The 22238-nt window shown below is 49.5% G+C and overlaps 1 protein-coding gene across 1 annotated transcript; it reads right to left on the bottom strand.

The window, feature by feature from the left end:
* Nucleotides 1-6400: 6400 nt before the first annotated feature.
* PSMA5 (proteasome 20S subunit alpha 5) lies at nt 6401-21523 on the bottom strand. Its single transcript, XM_058039841.1, has 9 exons — nt 21375-21523; nt 20463-20529; nt 16185-16311; nt 14869-14936; nt 14205-14312; nt 14067-14125; nt 13293-13395; nt 12272-12358; nt 6401-6680 (listed from the first exon to the last, which is right to left on the bottom strand). Exons 1-9 carry the CDS (start codon nt 21401-21403, stop codon nt 6603-6605), a joined length of 726 nt encoding a protein of 241 aa, XP_057895824.1. The 5' UTR covers nt 21404-21523; the 3' UTR covers nt 6401-6602.
* Nucleotides 21524-22238: the final 715 nt, after the last annotated feature.

Genomic DNA, 22238 nt, shown 5'->3' on the forward strand with positions numbered 1-22238 from the left:
TGGGTGGGTTTCAAATGGGGAGTGCTCTTCTTCTTAAGATGAAGGCAAGGATGTTTTCCTGGATTTGACCTTTCTTCTCTCGTGTGTTTTCAGGCTCTCTGACCCCTGGGCTGCAGTCCAAGCTCCCCACCTGCCCCTGGCTGGTTTCAGGGCACAGGTACAAGCCACGGTTTCTTCATTTCCACAATAGCTCCACATTTTGATTCTGCTTCTTCAAACACAGCCAGACAAGCAAGTGATTTATATCTTAGCTTAACTACTCCAGCTGCCAATAATTAACCATTCCCCATCACTTCTACTCTTCTTGGTATACTTTTAATTACTATAAATAGTTTCTATCCTTCTAACTAAATCTAGCTAAACTTTTAACTCTTTCAGTTTCTTTAAAGCCTTGACTCAATACCAGCATCACTGAGTTTGAAACACATCTGTATTTATTAAATAAATAAATGTATTTATTAAATAAATAAATGTATTTATTAAAGCATCTCTACTTTGGGTAATTTTGGGTTCTGGAGAGGGATTTGACAAACCCTTCTCATGCAGTGAGAAGCAGATGCCACCTGCAAGGTCATGCAGCAGGAAGATTTTTTTTGGTTTGAAAGTCTGGTGGGGTGATAATGGCATTTCTCCTCTGCAAAGCCAAGAAACAAACATTAACACACCCCACAAAGGAGGGAGGACAATCCCTATCAGTTTCAACACTCAAGATAAATGGGGATGAGAAAAAGTAAATTTCAACAGTGGCCAGAAGCAGTTTTATAGAATGCATAGAGTGCCCTGAGCCAAACCTCAGAAAGACTTTCAGTGTTGATATTCATGATTATTACACAAAGCCCAAACTTCAGCGATAGATCCTGCTTGCCAAATTGTGAGAATATAACTTAAATGGGATACACAGGAATGAGAAAACACCAGAGGAAATGGAGGAGGTGCTGTTTTCCTCCAGCCAGCCTTAGGGTGGCTCCAAAGCCACTTAAAAAAACCAAAATCTTTATGCTGGGATGTAAAGGCACCAGCGTGGCTCCCACACAGAGCAGCAGAGGTGGCCCAGCAGGATCCAGTGCTGCCATTGCAGGTCAAAGAAAGGTGCAGGATAAGTTTATGGGGCTGTTTGATGGATCCCTTCTGTCACTTGACAGCCTGGGAAAGGATGTGGTGGCAGCTGAATTAAACCAGGTGCTGAACATCAGTGTGACCCCTGAGCTGCTTTCATCACTAAATTAAATTAAAAAATACATTGCATTCTCCATTGTGGAGAAAGCAGGAGCTCACGGGTGGATTCCAGCCACGCCTCAGGAGGGCAAAGCTGGCTTGGCTTTAAATGTTGCTTAAATCCTGCCAAGGGGCTGTGACAGGGTGTGTAAATCCAAGATCCAACAAAGGAAAATCTCCAGGAAACACTGCACTCCCTTTCTCACTCCTGAGGGGCACCACACTCACATCTCACACTGGGACAGTGTGGATGGGCTTAGCAGCTGCTCTGCAGGGCAAACTACTGAGCTAACAGTAATAAATATATAAAATACAAGTTTATCCATAGCAAGGAAGAAAGCACAGAAACTGATAAATAAACACATAAGGGTTATTTGCAGTTAGAGGATACGAGCATTAATAATTTGTTGTAAACTCTTGCCAATGTTGCATTGGTTAGAGCTGTTTGTCAGGAAAATTAATCCACAAGCACCAGAGGTTTATGTCCAAAAAGGAGCCAGAGGAGTCCTTAGACTTTATTCCAATAAAGGGAGAGGCCATGGGGCATTTCCCTGGGATCTCTCACATTTTTGGAGGACGCAGCCTCCTGTTTATCCCAATTTCCCAATCACATTTCCCTTCTCTCTTTCCCCATTTCTGAGGTATTTGAGAGGTACAAACTTCCCAAAACACCTGATACCAAAGATTTCCCTCTAATATACAACCCCCCCCTTTTAATTTTTAATTCTTATGGAATTTAGAGGGTTTTCTTCCCCATTATTTCTTTCATCTCTCAATGTCTAATTTCATTTACCAGCAAACCTGAAATTTATTTGTAAAAGCAAATATCTTTTCCCATTTATCAATCAGTGGAATCCTTCCCATTGTTTATCTCCCAGTGCTGGTTTTATCTACCAGCAGACCCACAGCTTGCTTGTAAAGACAAATCCACTATTCCTCTCATGTTGAACCATTACAGTGAGAATGCAAAAGCCAAAATTATTGAGCTTTTTGTCCTGCTACCTTTAGTGTGTGAGCATTCAGGGTAGTGCTCAGATCCTGTCAGACAGAAGGATTATGATGGTAAACACTTTTGTGAGCTAAATTTTTGACCAATGTTTTCAAGTTTGCAGCATCACTCAGCAAGAATGAAAAATTTATGAGCATGTGAAAAATGCGTATTATATTATTGGCTTTTTGCAAATATTAAAATAAATATTATATGTGTCATGTTAGAAAGTTATGCTGTATTAATCCTCTTAAGTAGTGTGTTAAATATAGCTCTAGGTTATAACATAATATTAAAATAGAAACTGTGCTATGCAAGATACTTTTTTTAAATAGCTCAAGAAAGGGATGAGATCATCAAGAAATTCTTTGCACAGAGATAACAGCAACAAGACATTGAGATCCCAGAGAGAAAAATCATTGCCTTCTTATTGTGAAGAACCAGTCCTTGCAGACTCCATGGAGTCTGACCATGATTTACAAGATGAAGGGGGGAAGTTGACAATAACCAGAAAACACATATAATAATATGATATATATTAATATATCTCATACATTATTAAAAAAAAAGAATTTTTGAATCATGTATGAGATGTATGAATATGCAGCAAGCTGTTGCTTTTAAGAGTTAATCCTTTGTTAGCAAGCCATAGTTTTCAGGAGGAAAGCATCCCAACATTCCTAATTCTTTGCTTTTAATGTCCTAACTCTGATTGTCCAAATTTTATTTGTATTACTCTAATTATTTACAAATTAACAAATTATTACTCTAATTACTCTAATAATTACAAATTATTCTCTAATTTGTATTACTCTTTTTATAACCATTTTATCACTATTAAACTTTTAAAATTTTAAAGCAAGCAACTGGCATTTTTCACAAGCAGAAATAAGTTTGTGTTGCCATTTGAACATGGTGCATAGAAAGAATTTGCACTTGGAAGGGGAAGAGCAGTGAAATATTTTTGTGCTGGCAGAGCAGATTTAGAGCATCTTGGCTGCGCCCTGGGGTGTTTCTGGGCTGGGCTGGGAGCTCAGCTCGGGCGGCAGCGGCACCGTGTGGTTGCTGTGAGGAGCTCTGGCAGTGCCCAGGAAAGGGGAAGAGCTCTCCTGGCCCTGCCCCATTCCTGTGGGGGAGCAGCTCTGCTGTGGGTCCTGGCTCCTGGGCACTGCCAGAGTGGGATGGGGCACTGTCCGGGTTTGAACAGACAGGTGGTTGCTAAGGAAGGCAGGAGTCTCCCCTGAAATGGAAAATATAACCCCCTCCCTCTGAATTGCTATAAATTTTAGATTAAGGGGGTCTCAGGCAAAAATATGGGAGCAGGAATAACAGTTCTTTAATAGGGAAGAAAATAAAAAGATAAAATAAACAATGCAGTAAACCAAAACAACACTGCCAGAGTCAGAACCCAACCTGACACCCTGTGGGTCAGGGTGTTGGCAGCAGTCCCATTGGAATTGTGGCTCAGCCCTCCTGCAGTGTCAGGGCTGGTTCTGCTGGAGCAGGGATCCTGGAGAAAGGTGCAGTCTCTGCCTCTGAAGATGCAGGGGAAGAAGAGGCAGCTGCTGTTCCTCTGGGCAATCCAGTGGAGAAGCTGTGCTGGTGTTCCAGAATCTCCAGATTCTATCCGGGTAGGAATGCTTGGCTCCTCCCTCTGGGCTCACATCTCCCAGTGGGGTGCTGTAGTTCTTATCAGCCATGCAGGGACATTCAATAGCTGTTATCAGCAGATGTCTCCCTGGAGGGAGGAGTGGGTGTGGAAGAGATAAGGAAAACTGCCCACTGAGCAGAGGCCAGCTGCAATTCAACTGCAATCACTTTCACACAGAGTTCAGCCAGCTGTGTCTCACAGAGAAGTGTCAGGACAGTGACTGCTGGAACCCCCCTGATGCTGAGAATTTCAGAGTTTCTGTGCTGTTAGTAGAGTGGTGCCAGAGAAGCCCAGAGAAGTCTGTCTGTCCTTGGAGATGCAGAGGGGATGTCTGTCTGTGTGTCTATGCCAGGGGACGCAGAGGGGATTGTCTGTCTGTCTGTCCATCCCGGGAGATGCAGGGAGGGTCATCGATCTGTCCGTCCGTCCCAGCCGTTGAAAGTGGGGATGTCTTTTTGTCCGTCCGCCCGTGCGCTGGGCGGGCACGGGGCGGGGATCTTTGTCGATTCATCTGTCGCGCTTTCTGTCCGTCCGTCTGTCGTTCTGTCTATCGGCCTGTCTTTCTGTCCATCCGCCTATCGCTGTCCGTCTAGCGGGGGCGTGTCCCGCTGTCCCAGCCGGGGCGGCGAGGATTGGCTGGAGGAGCTGTCGCTCAGAACGCCCCCACGCCTCCTCCCCGAAGGCACATCCGCGCCAACTGATTGGCTCGCTTATCTGTCAATCACCGCCAACCACCTCCTGTGACTGGCTAGCAGCGCTTGAACCCGCCCCTCCCCACTCCGATCTCTAATCTACCCAGCGACAGCTTCGGATTGGCGGAGAGCGCCGGAGCGATTTTTTGATTGGCTGAGGCCATAGGGGGCCTGCCCGACCCATTCACAAATAGCGGGCGGGGCCGGGGGTCCCGCAGGGGACAGCGCTGTGACCTCCGGGGGTGGACAGGGCACAGGGGGGATGAGGAACAGCACCGAGCCCGAGCCAGGCTGAGTCTCCATGTCCAGGCTCCGAGGAATTATTTAATTTTTTAATAATTTTAAATTATTTTTAAATTATTTAAATTAATTTAATAATTAAATGATTTAAGTTTTAATTATTTATATCTTTCTTTCTTTAATGTCCTTTCTTTTCCTTCCTTCTCTACCTCTGCCAAGGTCAGGATTGAGATGGAATTTCATGTTCAGGCTAAAACCTCCATCTTGCTTTATATCTATCGCTATATTCCAAAATTTTAAACTCTAAGTTTCCCACCTTGTGATATCACACACTTCCATTCAAACTCCACACCCACAATCCCAGTTCTACCATTCCCTTTTGGAAGCTTCTCCACAGCCTCAGGTCAATGCAGTGTTCTCCTGGTGGTCAGTGCCTGCCAGCACAGAAAGTCTGGAATTCTCAGCATCCAGAACTCCCAACATCTTCCCAAAAGAAAAAAAGGCCGTGAAAATGTAATTTAGGTTATTTGGTTCCAACTGCAGGGCAGGTGTTGGATCCCACTTCTAAGGGCAGCACCTGATCCAATTTGTTCCCTTTAAACAGCGCTGGGAGAGGAGTCAGGAATTCTCCCAGGAGGGAGCTGGGCTATGCTGAAGCTGAGGCGATCCAAAAACTGATTTTCCAGATTTGCTTCCCCTCCTGAATCCATCTGGCAGTGGCAAAAGAGGGGAAAACTAGCAGGAGAGAGATTCTTCCTTCTGGAAAAGGCAGAGCTGGACGTGGAGGGAGATTTGATCAAACACATTTCCTCATTTCCAGCATTCCTATTTCCTAGGGCAACCCCTGTCCCAGCTCTACTCAGCTCTGCCACACCAGCCAGTGCTGCTTGGTTCAGGGTGATACCCTAAATTTATCCTGAAATTGTAATTTGAAATTGTAATTTATCCTCGATTTTGATTTCCAGCCCTCTGCCCTGCTCAGAGCCAGCTGCCAGGATTGAGGCAGAGCTGGCTTTCCCCACACCCATGACTTCATAGGAAAATACTCTTTTAATCTGAATTTATTCCCTTATCAGACCCAGCTTTGATTCCCAGACACTGTTTTGAGGAGGACACACAGAGAGATTTTTGCTGGAGAACAAAAAACTAAGTGGGATAAGCAGGAATTTTCTGGTGTAAAACAGGGTTAACTCAAACCCCAGTGGTACCTGCAGGATTTCAGTGGTGAGGGGTTATCTCAGCCCATTTTCCCTGTTTCTGCTTGGGGGGCTCTGATCTATCAGTTGTTCTGGATTTTTTCCAAACACAAACCCCAAGGCTGAGTGTAGATTGCTTTGCAGGGAAGCAGATGGAGCTCCAGGAACTCTTTTACAGATAAAAAACACTGGAGAAAGAGGGAGGAATGCACTGAACAGATTTAAAACTCTCTATTTTTTTAAAAGAAGTGTGGAATAACACCTGGATTTCCCCATGGACAGCACCACAAGAGGGAGACTCACTCCTGCAGCAGGCCTGGCAGTGCCCTTGGCACAGCTGCTGTCCCAATCCACCACCCCATGTTTGGGCTCCAAATCCCTCCCTTCCCACCTTTCCCCCCCTTGCTGAGGAGCCCAGTGAGAGTAACAAAATGATTTATTTCATTCCCTCCTTGGGCAAAGCTCAGTTCTGTCCAGAAAAGGTAAAAAAAACCTCTGGAGTTGGCAGAGCAGCAGATGCAGGTGCTGTGGGGAGGGAAATCCCAGGAGCTGGGTGAGCTGCACCAGGTCCTTTGGTCAGGGCAGGGCTTTGAGCTTTTGGGGGGGTTTCTCCCTCTTTTTCAAATATCCTTGATGACCTCCTCCAGCTCCTCCTTTGTGTACATGTGGAATTTCATGCCAGGCTCCACCGTGGCAAGCTGCAAGAGAAGGAACGAGGGGTTAAATGTGGCTGAGGAGAGCAGGGAGCAGCTGTTCCTTGTGCTGATCTGCCAGGATCATTCCAGCTCCATGGTGCCCTAAAATAGCTGCCTGCTGCACAAATAGCTTTGCATTGACTCAGCCTCCTCAAGAGGAGCAGCAGCAGGGAATTTTAGTGGGAACTGCTCCCACTCCATGGGGGAGAAACCAGCAAAAACCTCCCAGGAGAGAATTCCTGCCTCTGCAAAGGATTCAGCTCCACTAGGAAAATAGGCACAAATCCTGTCTGTGAGGAAACTGAGGTGGAAATCCTAAGGAAAAGAGGGACAGCACAGAGTCAGAGTCAGGAAGAGCCATCAAAAACCTCCCAGGAGAGAATTCCTGCCTCTGCAAAGGATTCAGCTCCTCCAAGAACCAATCCTGGCCTGTCTGGGAGCTCAGGCGGCTCAGAAAAACTGGGAAAACTGAGGCAGAGATCTCTAAGGAAAAGAGGGATGAGTCAGAGTCAGGAAAAGCCATCAAAAACTCCCAGGAGAGAATTCCTGCCTCTGAAAAGGATTCTGCTCCTCCAGGAACCAAAGAGACAAATTTTTCTCTAAGGAAAAGAGGGACAGCACAGAGTCAGAGTCAGGAAAAGCCATCAAAAACCTCCCGGGAGAGAATTCCTGCCTCTGCAAAGGATTCTGCTCCTCCAGGAATGAAGGGCAAAAATCCTGTCTGTGAGGAAACTGAGGTAGAGATCCCAAAGGAAAAGAGGGACAGCACAGAGTCAGAGTCAGGAAAAGCCATCAAAAACTCCCAGGAGAGAATTCCTGCCTCTGCAAAGGATTCTGCTCCTCCAGGAACCAAGGGGACAAATCCTGTGTGGGAGCTGAGGGGGCTCAGAAAAACTGGGGAAACTGAGGCAGAGAAACTGAGGCAGGGATCTCTAAGGAAAAGAGGGACAGCACAGAGTCAGAGTCAGGAAAAGCCATCAAAACCCCCCAGGAGAGAATTCCTGCCTCTGCAAAGGATTCTGCTCCTCCAGGAATGAAGGGGAAAAATCCTGTCTGTGAGGAAACTGAGGTAGAGATCCCAAAGGAAAAAGGGACAGCACAGAGTCAGGAAAAGCCATCAAGGAGAGAATTCCTTTCTCTCCAAAGGATTCTGCTCCTCCAGGAACCAATCCTGGCCTGTCTGGGAGCTCAGGGAGCTCAGAAAAACTGGGAAAATTGAGGCAGAGATCTCTAAGGAAAAGAGGGATGAGTCAGAGTCAGGAAAAGCCATCAAAAACATCCCAGAGAGAATTCCTGCCTCTGCAAAGGAGTCTGCTCCTCCAGGAACCAAAGAGACAAATTTTTCTCTAAGGAGAAGAGGGACAGCACAGAGTCAGAGTCAGGAAAAGCCATCAAAACCCTCCAGGAGAGAATTTCTGCCTCTGTAAAGGAGTCTGCTCCTCCAGGAACCAAGGGGACAAATCCTGTGTGGGAGCTGAGGGGGCTCAGAAAAACTGGGGAAACTAAGGCAGAGAAACTGAGGCTGAGGTCTCTAAGGAAAAGAGGGACAACACAGAGAGTCAGGAAAAGCCATCAAAAACTCCCAGGAGAGAATTCCTGCCTCTGCAAAGGAGTCTGCTCCTCCAAGAATCAAGGGGACAAATCCTGTTTGGAAGGAAACTGAGGCAGAGATCCCTAATGAAAAGAGGGACAGCTCAGAGTCAGGAAAAGCCATCAAAAAACTCCAAGGAGAGAATTTCTGCCTCTGTAAAGGATTCTTCTTCCCTAAGAACCAAGGGGATAAATCCTGGCCTGTCTGGGAGCTGAGGGGGCTCAGAAAAACTGGGGAAACTGAGGCAGAGAAACTGAGGCAGGGATCTCTAAGGAAAAGAGGGACAGCACAGAGTCAGGAAAAGCCATCAAGGAGAGAATTCCTGCCTCTGCAAAGGATTCTGCTCCTCCAGGAACCAATCCTGGCCTGTCTGGGAGCTCAGGAGGCTCAGGGAAACTGAGGCTGAGGTCTCTAAGGAAAACAGGGACAGCACAGAGTCAGAGTCAGGAAAAGCCATCAAAAACTCCCAGGAGAGAATTTCTGCCTCTGCAAAGGAGTCTGCTCCTCCAAGAATCAAGGGGCCAAATCCTGTTTGGAAGGAAACTGAGGCAGAGATCCCTAAGGAAAAGAGGGACAGCTCAGAGTCAGGAAAAGCCATCAAAAAACTCCCAGGAGAGAATTTCTGCCTCTGTAAAGGATTCTTCTTCCCTAAGAACCAAGGGAATAAATCCTGGCCTGTCTGGGAGCTGAGGGGGCTCAGAAAAACTGGGAAAATGAGGCAGAGAAACTGAGGCAGGGATCTCTTAAGGAAAAAGGGACAGCACAGAGTCAGGAAAAGCCCTCAAAGAGAGAATTTCTGCTTCTGTAAAGGATTCTTCTCCTCCAGAAACCAAAGAGGCAAATCCTGGCCTGTGTGGGAGCTGAGGGGCTCAGGGAAACTGAGGCTGAGGTCTCTAAGGAAAACAGGGACAGCACAGAGCCAGGGCAGACAGCAGAAACATTCCAGAGGCAGCACCAGGGATGAGAGATACTTAATGAGAGAAGGAGCCTGGAAGAGAAACATGAGCAGAAATATTCACAGCTGGCTCAGGGCTGGGAGCCCAAAGCAGGCCCAGCTGTGCCAGTGGAAATGCCAGGGCTCCAGAGAGAGCTGGGATGGCATGGAATGAGCTGGGGTATCCCATAATAGGCTGGGATGGGGCAGGACAGGGTGGTGGTGTTTGCAGAGGTCCCAGGATAAGGGAAGAGATGAAAATCTTGACTCCATGTTTCAGAAGGCTGATTTATTATTTTAGGATATATATTATATTAAAAGAAAATATATATTAAAACTATATTGAATAATAGAAGAAAGGATTTCATCAGAAAGCTTGAAAGGAATGAAAAAGAATGATAATAAAATCTTGTGGCTGCTCACAGCCTCGACACAGGTGGCTGTCATTGGTCAACAAGTAAAAAACAATTTCACAGGCTGGGTAAAGAATTCTCTAAATCACATTCCAAAGCAGCAAAACATGGAGAAGCTGAAGCTTTTTCATAAAAATTTTCATAAAATATGTCTGTGACAGGACAGGGCTTGGATGGGAGTAGGGATGGGATGGGATGGGAGTAGGGATGGGATGGGATGGGATGGGATGGGATGGGATGGGATGGGATGGGATGGGATGGGATGGGATGGGATGGGATGGGATGGGATGGGATGGGATGGGATGGGATGGGATGCCCCTGAACTCAGGCACTGGGCACATGGTTTGACTCTCCAGGATCAAAGTGTGGATGCAACCAAAAACCTGCAGGAAAGTTCTGGAGCATCCCAGCAGATCCCAGAGCTCTTCCAAGGTGATTTCTCACAATCCCCCCCTTCACCAGCACAAGGAACCCCTGATCCAGGGCAGGCAGGTACCATGAGGTGTTTTGCAGGTGTTTTTCCCCACACTCAGCCTGAGAGCTGCTGCCAGCCCAGGTTTCACCCAGACCTCTCAGACAAGGTGGAGACTCTTGGAGATGCCACTTTAGGCCCCTCAGTCATGGAGTAGCTTGGAAGGGACCTTGAAGCCATCCCAGGGACACCCCAGGGACACCTCCCACCATCCCAGGTGGCTCCCAGCCCTGTCCAGCCTGGCCTTGGACATTTCCAGGGATCCAGGGGCAGCCCCAGCTGCTCTGGGCACCAAACCACCCTGGACTGATCCTGGGCCCAACCAGAGCCAGATTTATGCACCAAAATCAGCTCTAAATGCCAAAAAAACCCTTAATGAACACTACAACCAACTACAAGCAGAGACACCAATTCCTTTGCTTCTCCACACCTGTCCCTCACCTTCTCCCCACCTCCCTGACAGGCTTCACAGGGAAGTCATTAATCTAAAATTGTCAAGTCCTTTCAGGCTCCTGACCTTTGCCACCAATGGGTTTAACTCTTGCACAGCCACCCTTTTCCTCTTCTCTTTGTTCCTAGATGGAAAATGCCACAGCAGCCTGGCCAGAGCCAAGGAATGGGAGAGGCACATACTTCTAGGAAGCAAAGAGCCCTTCAGGTGGCACATTTTCAGCCAGGGGGTGCCTTGAGTCAATAGAAACCTTTTAATCCTCAGCACATTCCTGCTGTCCTTCCCCCTGCACCATGCCACCCCAGTGCAGGGCTGTGCCAAGCACAGTTAAGCCCTGTTAAACAGGGACATGACATCAGGATACTGTACACATTCCTCTGCCTGCACTGTACCAGGAAAAAATGTATGGCCAAGGGCTGGGAGAGCACCTGGGGAGGAGATTCCAGCCCCAAGGAATGATTTTGGGACACAGTATCCAAGTTTCCATGTGCTGTTGGCCTTCCCCTCCAAAGGAAGTTGAATGCCACCAGGAATGGTCCCCCCACAGCAAAATTTAACACAAAAATGGGGTGAATAGCTTGGGGCTGTTTGGGAAAAGGTTTCCCAGCACTCAGAGGGAAGGAAGGGCAGGAGAGAGCAGCTCAGGAGCTGGAATGCCACACTTTGCAAAGGTCTGGTGTCTCATAACCCACCCAAAATAGAAGCAAACTCTATACACCAGCCTGGCTTCTCATCTCCCTCTTACCCCAGCCAGTGCAGGGGGTTTGGAGCTTTCCCACCCAAAAAGGAGCCTGAGGAGCAGCTCTGGGGGTCTGTGGGTGCTGCCTGCCCCCAGGGCACAGGGCACAGCCATTCCTGGAGGATCCTTGCTGCTCCCACTGCCCAGGGGATTTTTGGCACTGCCCCAGGACCAATATAGCAGCCCAGGAGTTGGGTGATTTTCATTCCTTCTAATATTACAAGCAGCAAGGCAAAAAAGAATGGTTAGATGCAGGGGAAGCAGTCTGGGTGGCATGTTGGGTTCTGCTGACTGGAGAAGGTCAGAGAATCCCTTCTGCTCATCCTGGATCTGTCACTGTCACATTTCCTGAAAAATCCTCTTTGCCCAGGATTCTTCTCTGGGAAGCTGAAAAGCCTCAGAGAGAAATGAAAACAATATTACCTGATTGCTTCTGCTGTGTTTGCTGCTCTGGAATGTGGTTTGGACACGGTTTACCAGCTGATTATTGTTTGATTGGTTCCATGTGAATTGTTTTTAATTAATGACCAATCACCATCAGCTGTGTCAGACTGAGGAGTCAGTCATGAGTTTTTACTATTCATTCTTACTAAACCTTCCTATTATAGTATAGAGAATACTATATATATAGTATATTCTCTATTCTATATATAGAATAGAGAATCCTTTCTCTATTCTTTAGTATAGTTTTAGTATAGCATTCTTTAATATAATATGATATTTATAATAAAATGATTTATAATCATAAAATAACAAATTAGCCTTCTAAGAACAGGGAGTCAGACTCATCTTATCCTGAGGAGGTGCAAATACCACATGGATCAGCCATGAAAACAGACCAGGTTCTGCACCTCTGGAAGGGGAAAAGCTTCAACTTTTCCAAAATGCCCCAGAGGATGTGATGAAAAGGGCAGGAACACCTGCAGGACCTCAGGAAGGCCTGAGCTGCTCCATTCCCTGCTCCAGGGGCAATCCTGACTCCAGCAGGACTCACCTCAATGTTGGTGGCATTTAGCTTCTCCTCCATGACCTGCTTCAGGATGACCAGGGAAGATTTGATGGCTTCCTTTAACGTCATGGACTGCAAAACAAATGGCTGATGGGTGCCAAGCTGCAGGCTCAGCCCCTGGCCCTCCCCTCTCCCAAATCCCCTGAGCCAGGCAGCCAAAGGAGCAGCTTAGCAAGGGATCTGCAGCATCCCTGGGAGCCTGGAGCAGGCAGGGCAGGGATATCCACAGGGACAGTGAAATCCTGCCTTTGTGAGGTTTAAAAATGGTTCATTTGGGCACATAAATCTGGAAAATTTAAAATGGTTTATCTGGGACAGGAGAGGCTGTTTCTCTTCACCAATTCCCTCCCAAAAGTCAGATTCCCTCCAGGCAGAATCCTCCATGCTACATTTAATCTGCTAAATCCCAGGCATCCCTAGAGCCAGAGGGATGTGCAGCACAGCTGTGTTTCACTAACTCTGCACTTGAAAAAGGGTTCACAATCCAGGATTTGGGTAATTTGAAGATTCTAGTGAACAAATTAGTCTCCCCAGCCACCATCACTAATTGTGCTTTTCATCAGGGTTTGGTTTCTTACCACCCAAAATGTGCAATTCTCTCATCATGGGGGGAAAAATTCCTATTTAATATCAAACATGAGCAGAACTTGCAGCACAAAAACTGCTCCCTTCTCTGAAGGTGCTGCTGTGAGCTCAGGATGCTTCCAGCTGTACCCACACAGAGCCTGATGCTGACAGCAGCACCCAGAGCTCAGTTTTTATTTATAGAGAACTTCCTGACATGGCCTTAATTATCTCACAGGCAGAGAGCAGCTGCTGGGAGCAGCTCTCAGTAGTAGAGATCCTCAGCACCTACTCATGGAGTGATCCTGCCCTGAGCAGCTCAGGCCCCTCCTCTCCAGCCCAGCCCTAAATCCTCACTGGGGAGGGAATGAGGGGATCCTGGAAGGTGGTGAGGTACCCCAGACCCACAGAGGTGACCCCCAACCCCAAATTCAGCCCTTACCTTGTGGTAAACCTCCTGCAGGGAGCTCTGGGCTCCCTCAGAGGCGGAGCCGATGGCTCTGGCATCGCACTGCACGAACGTCCCTGAGGGATCCATGTGGAACCTGTGGGGACAGGGGGTCACTGCCTGCACCCCATCCCTCCCCAGGGCACCCCAGGGACTCTCCCACCAACCCCCAGAGCTCCCTGAACAGCTGGAGCTGGGATTCATTCCCAAGAGCTTCTGGGCTCTTTCCTCAGAGAACCATTTCCCTTCGGATTCCTCATCTTATCCTCATTTTTTTTTTAATAAATTCAGCAAGATTTTTTCCCCTGACTGGTCTGGCTCTGCCAAGCCTTTCCCACTTCCAGTGAGGCCATTTGAAGCACTGAGTTCAGGTTACAGCTGCTCCAACACCTCCCCCAAGGAATGTCACATGGATTATGTTACTGGTGGCTCTGCCGCTCCTTTAGGGAAAGGTACAAATACACTCAAGATGAGGAGAGCTTTAACACTTCCCTCCTCCCCAGGAAACCACATTTTTCATTAAAAAAGGCAAGGGTTTGGGGCAGATATGATGATTTTCCATGCCAAACAAGCAGGTGGGGCTCTGGAAAGGGTTTAACAAACTTATCAGGGACATAATGGGATAAACCCAAGGAAAATCCCAGAATCAAGTCCTTAAAACAGCCTGGGAATTTTGCAGTGGAGGTTTGGTCTTTTCCCTGGATTAGGTTTGGTCTTTTCCCTGGATTAAGTTTGGTCTTTTCCCTGGATTAAGAGAGCAGAACTCACAGCTGGGGTCCCTTCTCATCCACCCCTCCGAAGAGCAGAGCGACACCGAACGGGCGGGACTGCAGGACAAGGAGGGAATGGGTCAGACAGGGGGGACAGGGGGGGTCCCCAGCACCCCCCAGTCCCCCCCAATCCCACCATGGCTCCTGGGTCAGCATCTTCCTCCCCAAACTGCAGGGCCAGGTTGGACACAGCCTGTGTGACACTCTCCACTGTCATGGTCTCGTTGTAGGTGAACCAGTGATTCTGCAAGAAAATACAAATAAAAATTCCCATTAGCCCCATGTGCCCAAAATATCCCACCCCTGCATGGCTGAGGTGGGGGGGACACAAGGATAAATTCCCTGTGGAACTCAGGGCACAGCCAGTTAACCCATGGAAGCATCAGGCAGAGTGGGATGTACAAAAATCCACAGAAAATTGGATACCAAGGCTTGGGGTGCCAAGAGGGAAATGCAAGGCTGAAGGATTTATCCCAATATCTGCTTTGGAAGGAATGTGTTACAGCTCCCCAGAGGGTGGAAAAGTGCTGATATACAGGAGAAAACCCCAGGAAAATCCTTTGCAGCAGCACAGATCTGTACCTGGGACCTCCAAGCACCTGAGGCATCCAGGAAATTTAAGGGGATAAAAAGAAAACAAATACATCCAATATTTTACCAGAACACTCAGCTCCTACACTCCCACCAAGCCTCCAGCTCCCCACCAGCTTCTCTGATGGAATGATCTTCCCTTTCCCAGAATTTCCAGGAGTTGCTGGGATTTGTGTTGCTAATTTAATTAGAGAGATGCCAGATCTTACCTGAGTCTCCACTCTGGCCTTGTCAATTAAAGTCTTTGCATCAGCTATTAGGCCACTCATGGCACATCCTGCAAGGGAAAGGACAACCAGGAATCATTCCTTTCTCATTCCTGTTTCATTCCACTCATTATTTGGGATGTGTTTTCCTCCAAAATGCCCAAAGCCACCAAGGGGTGCAGGGAGGAGCTGGTCCCTGAGTGGGAAGGTGGGGAAAGGATTTGTCCCCCTGTGCTGGGCACTGCTGAGGCCACACTTGGGAACAGTTCTGGGTTTCTCACAAGAAGGACAATGAGGAGCTGGAGCATGTCCAGAGAGGGGAACAGAGCTGGGGAAGGGACTGGAGCACCAAAAATGGCTGAGGGAGCTGGGAAAGGGCTCAGCCTGGACAAAAGGTGGCTCAGGGGGAATTTCTTGCTGTGCACAACTCCTCACAGGAGGGGACAGCCAGGGAGGGTCAGGCTCTGCTCCCAGGACAAGATGGAACAGCCCCAGGCTGCACCAGGGCAGGTTCAGGTCAGATATTACATTATTTTTCCATGGAAAGCATGGTCAGACCCTGGCAAAGCTGCCCTGTGAACACTGGGGGAATCCCCATCCCTGGAAGGGTTCAAAGTGAGGATGTGGCACTTTGGGACATGGATCAGTTGGGATGGTTGGACTCCATGATCTTAGAGGGCTTTTCCAGCCTTGAGGAGTCTGTGGCATTGATCCAGATTTGCTCCAGAACAACCTGCTGGGAAGGACCCTGGCTGCCCCACAGGAATCCCAGCACAGATCCCTCTGGGAGGAGAGGATTGCATCACAAGCTCCTGGGAGGAGGAAATTGGACTCTTGCCCATGGAGCAGCAACACAGCAATTTTGGAGGTTGCTCCTCCCATGCCCATGGAGCAGTAACACAGGAATTTTGGAGGTTTCCTGCCCCTCAGGGTGACATATTTGGTCATGAGCCCATTGTGGGCTGCTCAGGGCATGGGTGGCATCAGTGATTCTGGAGAAACTGGCCCCAGCCAGGCCCACCATAATTCCCTGCCCTCCCAGCAGTAAATTTGGGATGAACTTTCACAGGGGAGGTTATTGAGGCAGGGGGATGGAGCTTCAGCTGCCTCCTTCTGCTTCCTGGAGCTCCTTCTGCTGCCTCAGAGCCTGCAAAACCAGTGAGCAGGAGCTGGTGTGCACTGGGAGGGATGAGCATTCCTGGCAGGGAGGGCTCATCCCAACACACAACTCCCCAAATTGCCAGGGGATGGACTCTTCTGGTAAATAATTCACAATTTAGGGGTGATCTGATGCACAGGGGTGAGTCCCTCCTCCATACCAATGTGGGAGTCGATCTCCACAATCTTCTCAATGCTGCTGGGCTCCATCAGGGGGGATGTGATCCTCTTCTCCACAGCCAGGCAAACTCCCTCTGAGGTCTGGATCCCAATGGCTGTGGAGCCAAGCTGCAAAACACCACCACAGGCCCCAGCTCACACCCATCTCACTGCTAACTCTGACTTATTTGCAGGTGAGTTGGTTTGGATTCAATTGTGTCACCCACACACAAACCCACTCTGGCGTGGCATGGGGGATTTTCAAGCTTGTGGGGAGGGTGAAATCCATGGGATTTCCATGAGAACCCAGTGGGTCCCAGAAGGTCCTCCCTGAGCCTCCTTTTCCCCAGGCTGAGCCCCTTTCCCAGCTCCCTCAGCCCCTTCCCCAGCTGCACATCCTCCAAGCAACAGCACTTTGTGGAGCCTGCTGAGCCCTGGGAATTCTCCTCTGCCAGAGGGAAAAGAGTTTTAAATTCTTTAAAACCTTCAAGGGTGAGAGAATTTCCCACATCAGAGCAAATCCCTCTGCAGCTCTGGTTTGGGCACGTGCCTTTCCATAATCTCCTGTTCTCCCCAGAGTCCCAGGCAGCAATTCCACCCCTGGACTGCAGGACACCTCAGTGTCACCAGGGCCACAGGGACAGATCCCAGGGGCTCCTGGCAGCCCTTGTCTGGATCCTGCTGTGATCCCACCTTACTCCCATCAGGCCCTGCCTGCTTCCCACCTCAACTGCACAAACTGTCACCTTGAGCCCACAAATCCCTGCCTTGATCCCAACAGCCCCTACTTTGATCCTACCCTGGGCACACCAACAGCTGCCTGGATCCCACCTTGATCCCACCATAATCCTACCAATGCTCTTCTGGATTTTAGCAGCCCCTAATCTGGATCCCACCAGCCCTTACCTCCATCCTATTTAATCCCACCAGCCCCCACACTGGTCCTACTTTAACCCCACCAACTCCTAAACTCAATCCAGCCTTCATCCCACCAACAATTACCTTCATCCCACCTTGATCCCAACAGCCTTGTCTTGATCCCACCATGATCCTACCAATGCTTTTTTGATCTTACCAGCCCCTAATCTGCATCCCACCAGCCCTTACCTCAATCCTATTTAATCCCACCAATCCCTACACTGGTTCTACCTTAATCCCACCAACTCCTAAAGTCAATCCAGTCCTGATCCCACCAACAATTACCTTCATCCCACCTTGATCCTACCAATCCAGCCCCTAATCTGGATCCCACCAGCTCTTACCTCAATCATATTTAATCCCACTAACCCCTACATTGGTCCTACCTTAACCCCACCAGCCCTGCCTTGATCCCACCATGATCCTACAACTGCTTTTCTGGATCTTACCAGCCCCTAATCTGGATCCTATTTAATCCCACCAACCTCCACTCTGGTCCTACCTTAACCCCACCAACAATTACCTTCATCCCACCTTGATCCCAACAGCCCTGTCTTGATCCCACCATGTTCCTACCCATGCTTTTGGATTCCATCAGCCCCTAATCTGGATTTTACCAGCCCTTACCTCAATCCTATTTAATCCCACCAAAGCCCGCACTGGTCCTACCTTAACCTCAAACCCCACCAACTCCTAAACTTGATCCAGCCTTGATGCCACCAACAACTACCTTCATCCCACCTTGATCACACCAGCCCTGCCTTGATCCCACCATGATCCTACCAATGCTTTTTGGGTTTTACCAACCCCTAATTTTGATTTTACCAGCCCCTAATCTGCATCCCACCAGCCTTTACCTCAATCCTATTTAATCCCACCAACCCCCACATTGGTCCCACCTTGATCCCACCAACTCCTGAACTCGACCCAGCCTTGATTCCATCAACAATTACCTTCATCCCATCATGATCAAACCAATGCTTTTCTGGATCCCACCAGCCCCTAATCTGGATTTTACCAGCCCTTACCTCAATCCTGTTCAATCCAACATTGGTCCTACCTTAACCCCACCTTCATTGCACCAACAATTACCTTCATCCTACCTTGATCCCACCAATGCTTTTTGGATCTTACCAGCCCCTAATCTGGATTTTTCCAACCTCTAATCTGCATCCCACCAGCCCTTACCTCAATCCTATTTAATCCCATCAACCCCCACATTGGTCCCACCTTGCTCCCACCAACTCCTGAACTCGACCCAGCCTTGATCTCACCAACAACTACCTCCATCCCACCTTGATCCCACCTTGATCCCACCAACGCTCTTCTGGATTTTACAGCCCCTAATCTGCATCCCACCAGCCCTTACCTCAATCCTGTTCAATCCCACCAAGCCCCACACTGGTCCTCCCTTAATCCCACCTTGATCTCACCTTGATCCCACCAGCCCTGCCTGGATCCCAGCACTCCCAGCCCTCCCACCCCAGGGAATTTCCTGGCACAACTGTCCCAGCTGCAGTGTGAAATGCTCCTTCCCAACACCCACTTCAAGGCATGGGTTTAATTTTAACCCCAAAATTCCCTGGAAAGCTGCACCTACAGCCACAGGCATGGCAGGAGATGTGTTTTAATTAATCAAGCCAGCATGGCCACCAACATCCCCCTGGGAGCTTTAATTCCCGAGTCCTTGATACTTGTATTACTTTTTCTGTTACATTATTTCCTTATTCCTCTTTTTAGTGCCCCAAGGAGCCAAAGCAACACAGGGAAGGCGAAGTCAGGACCCTTCTCCCCAGTTCAACCACCTCAGAGCTTCTCCCCTTCCTCTTCTTGCCCTGTTCAAACACCCCAGAGCTTTTTCCCCTCATTACTTGACCTGTTTTTTCCAAATTTAAACTTATTGCCAAACACCCACATTCTATCAATGTAACAGACAGGAATATTTATCAATTAAGGACATTTATCAATTAAGGATGTTTAATCCCCAAAGGCCATTTGGCCCTGCAAAGGTGGGTTTGTTCATAACAACCTTCAGTTTACATTTAAATCTACCCAAGAAGTGGTTTAGGTTGGATTTGGGGATAAACAGCTTTGGATTGCATTATTTGGGGGATAAATCACTTGGTAGGACAGAGAGGGAACATTCCACTGAATTTTGGGGAAAATCAAAATCAGGTTTTGGTCCTTCCTGACCCATAAAAGAGCAGAGCTGTGGGATGTTTGCCTGGAGGAAACAGACACAGCCTGATTAGGCCTTGTGGGTTCTTTGTTTCTTTTTTTTTTTAATTTTTATTGGGGTAGGGATTGGAGGTATTTGAGATGATAGTTTGTGTTCAGATTTAGGTATTCATTGTTTCTTATCAATGTTACAGTCTCACAGCTGTGAGTTTTGTAGTTTTTCATTAGTAAGGTACAAAATGGCTAACTATCTCTTGTCATAAGGTCTTTTAAGGTTAAACTATCCAAATGAGAAATTTTATTTAAATTAATTTCTCTTTTAACTTAATAATTGATTTCTTGAAGCTTGCAGTGTGGACTTTTCTGTTTAATTATAAAATACCACTCAAATCTATGAAGATGAAGGTAAAGAAGAACAATTTGTTTCCACCCTAAAACTTCTATTTTCCTTCATATTTATTACTATATTTTAAAACCCCAATTTTAAGTTTTCTATTCTGTGATATTACACACTTGTAATTAACTACACCCTCATAATTCCAGTGCTATTAATCAATTTTGGAATCCTTCTTTACAGCCTCAGGTCAAATGCAGTGTTCTTTTGTGGATCTGTGCCTTTCAGCGCAGAAAATTTAAAATTCTCAGCATCCAGGGTTCCAACAAGTCCTGAGCAATCCCTGCCTGGGGTTGGAAGGAGATTTGGAAAGGAAATTTTGAAGGAAATCTTTGAAGGAAACTCAGAAATTTTTGAAGGAAACCTCGGAATTCCTGAGGGGGAAACTGGGGAAATCTTTGAGGGGCAAACTGGGGAAATCTTTGAGGGGCAAACTGGGGAAATCTCTGAGGGGCAAACTGGGGAAATCTCTGAGGGGCAAACTGGGGAAATCTCTGAGGGGCAAACTGGGGAAATCTCTGAGGGGCAAACTGGGGAAATCTCTGAGGGGCAAACTGGGGAAAATCCTGAGGGGCAAACTGGGGAAAATCCTGAGGGGCAAACTGGGGAAAATCCTGAGGGGCAAACTGGGGAAAATCCTGAGGGGCAAACTGGGGAAAATCCTGAGGGGCAAACTGGGGAAAATCCTGAGGGGCAAACTGGGGAAATCTTCGAGGGGCAAACTGGGGAAATCTTTGAGGGAAACCCGGAAATTCTGAGGGAAACTCTGAAGGAAACTTTTTAAAAGTACCTTTATGGCCTCGATGGCATATTCCACCTGGAAGAGCCTCCCCTCTGGAGAGAAGGTGTTCACACCCCTGCAAGAAGAACACACAGTGAGAAGGTCAGGAAAGCAAAATCTTGCTCAAGGGTGAAGCCACCTGGGCACAGGAGGGGCAGGGGACACAGGGACATGTCCACAGCCCCAGGGTGGTCATGGACTGAAGGAGAGCCAGCAGGTCAAGGCACAGGTGAGAACAGGTGGGGTATCCTGGAACACTCTGGAATGCAAAGGGAGCACCAGGAGCCAGACAGGTCCTGTTTGAGCATGGGATCCTGGAATCCTTGAGAGTGGAAAAGCCCCTTGAGGTCATGGAGCCCAACCTTTCCCCCACCCTGCACCCCTGTCCCCAAGTGCCACCTCCACGTGGTTTTTGAGCCCTTCCAGGGATGAGGACTCCATCTCTCCTCAGGGCATTCTGTGTGAGGGCTGGACAGCCCTTTCCATGAAAATATTCCCAATATTCAAACTAAACACCCCTGGCCCAGCCTGAGGCCGTTCCTCTCATGCTGTCCCTGTTCCCTGGAGCACAGCCCGATCCCCGCGGCTGTCCCATCCTGTCAGGAGCTGTACAGAACCACAAGGACCCCCTGAGCCTCCTTTTCCCCAGGCTGAGCCCCTTCCCGCTCCCTCAGCCGCTCCCGGTGCTCCGCTCCGTTCCCAGCGCTCCCGCTCCCCCGGGCACGCTCCCATCCCCGGGTACCCCATCCCCGCACACCGCGAGCTCCCCTCGCCCTCGCTCCGTCCCATCCCGGCATCCCCGGTCCCGCGGCAGGGCTCGGCAGCTCCCGGTGCGATCCCAGCGCGGGAGGCGCCGGTGGGGGCGGCCCGGACCGCTCGGGCCCAGGCCCGTGACTCAGCCGCGGCCGGGCGGGCACTCACCGGTCGTACTCGGAGCGCGTGAGGAACATGGCGGCGGCAGGGCCGGGCGGTGCCGGCGGATCCCGGGGACTCCGGAGGGACCGGGGGTGGCTCGGGGGGTCCGGGGGCACCGGGAGCGCCGCGGCCTCACCGGGGGCTGCAATGCCGCTTCCGGCCCCGAGCGGCACTTCCGCCCGCGCCGCCCGCTCATTGGACAGCGGCGCTGCGGTCCGACCAATGGGAGCGCGGGAAGGGCGGGATCAGTGCAGAGGGGGGGGCGGGACCGGGATTGGGGTGGTGGGCGGGGCTATAGCACGATGGGCGTGGCCTGAGCGTCTGGGGCGTGGTCATATCTCTAGGGCGCCGATGGGGGCGTGGTCTGAGGGGAGGGGGCGAGGCCAGAGCGGGAGCGGGGCGAGCTCTGAGGGGCGTGGTCATAGAGGGGGCGTGGTTATAGTGCCGGGGGCGGGGCCAGAGCAGCAGGGGGCGGGGCCTGCGGCGGGCACGGTGCGGTGCCGGGAGGGGTTCCCGGGAATGGGGAACCGGGAAAGGGGAACCGGGACTGGGGGGTCGGGAAGGGGGTACCGGGACTGGGGGGTCGGGGAGGCAGCACCAGGAATGGGATACTGAGAAGGGGACACCGGCAAGAAGCTTCGGGAGGCGGTGTGGGGAAGGCGCTCCGGGACGGACGGGAATACGGGGAGGAGGTACCGGGAGGGGCTGTACGCCCCTGCCCCCCCGGGCCATACCGGCACCCCAATGCCCGGTGCACGGTGCCACGCCGCCAGCCTCCCTGCCGGTCCCGGTAGCGTTCCCCGGCGGAATTCCCGCCCCGTTCCAGCGCTCCTCATTCCCGGTCCGATGCACGGCCGGGCCCCCCCCGGG

This window comes from Melospiza georgiana, chromosome 23 (genome assembly GCF_028018845.1).
Source record: "Melospiza georgiana isolate bMelGeo1 chromosome 23, bMelGeo1.pri, whole genome shotgun sequence".
NCBI classification, from domain to species: Eukaryota; Metazoa; Chordata; class Aves; order Passeriformes; family Passerellidae; genus Melospiza; species Melospiza georgiana.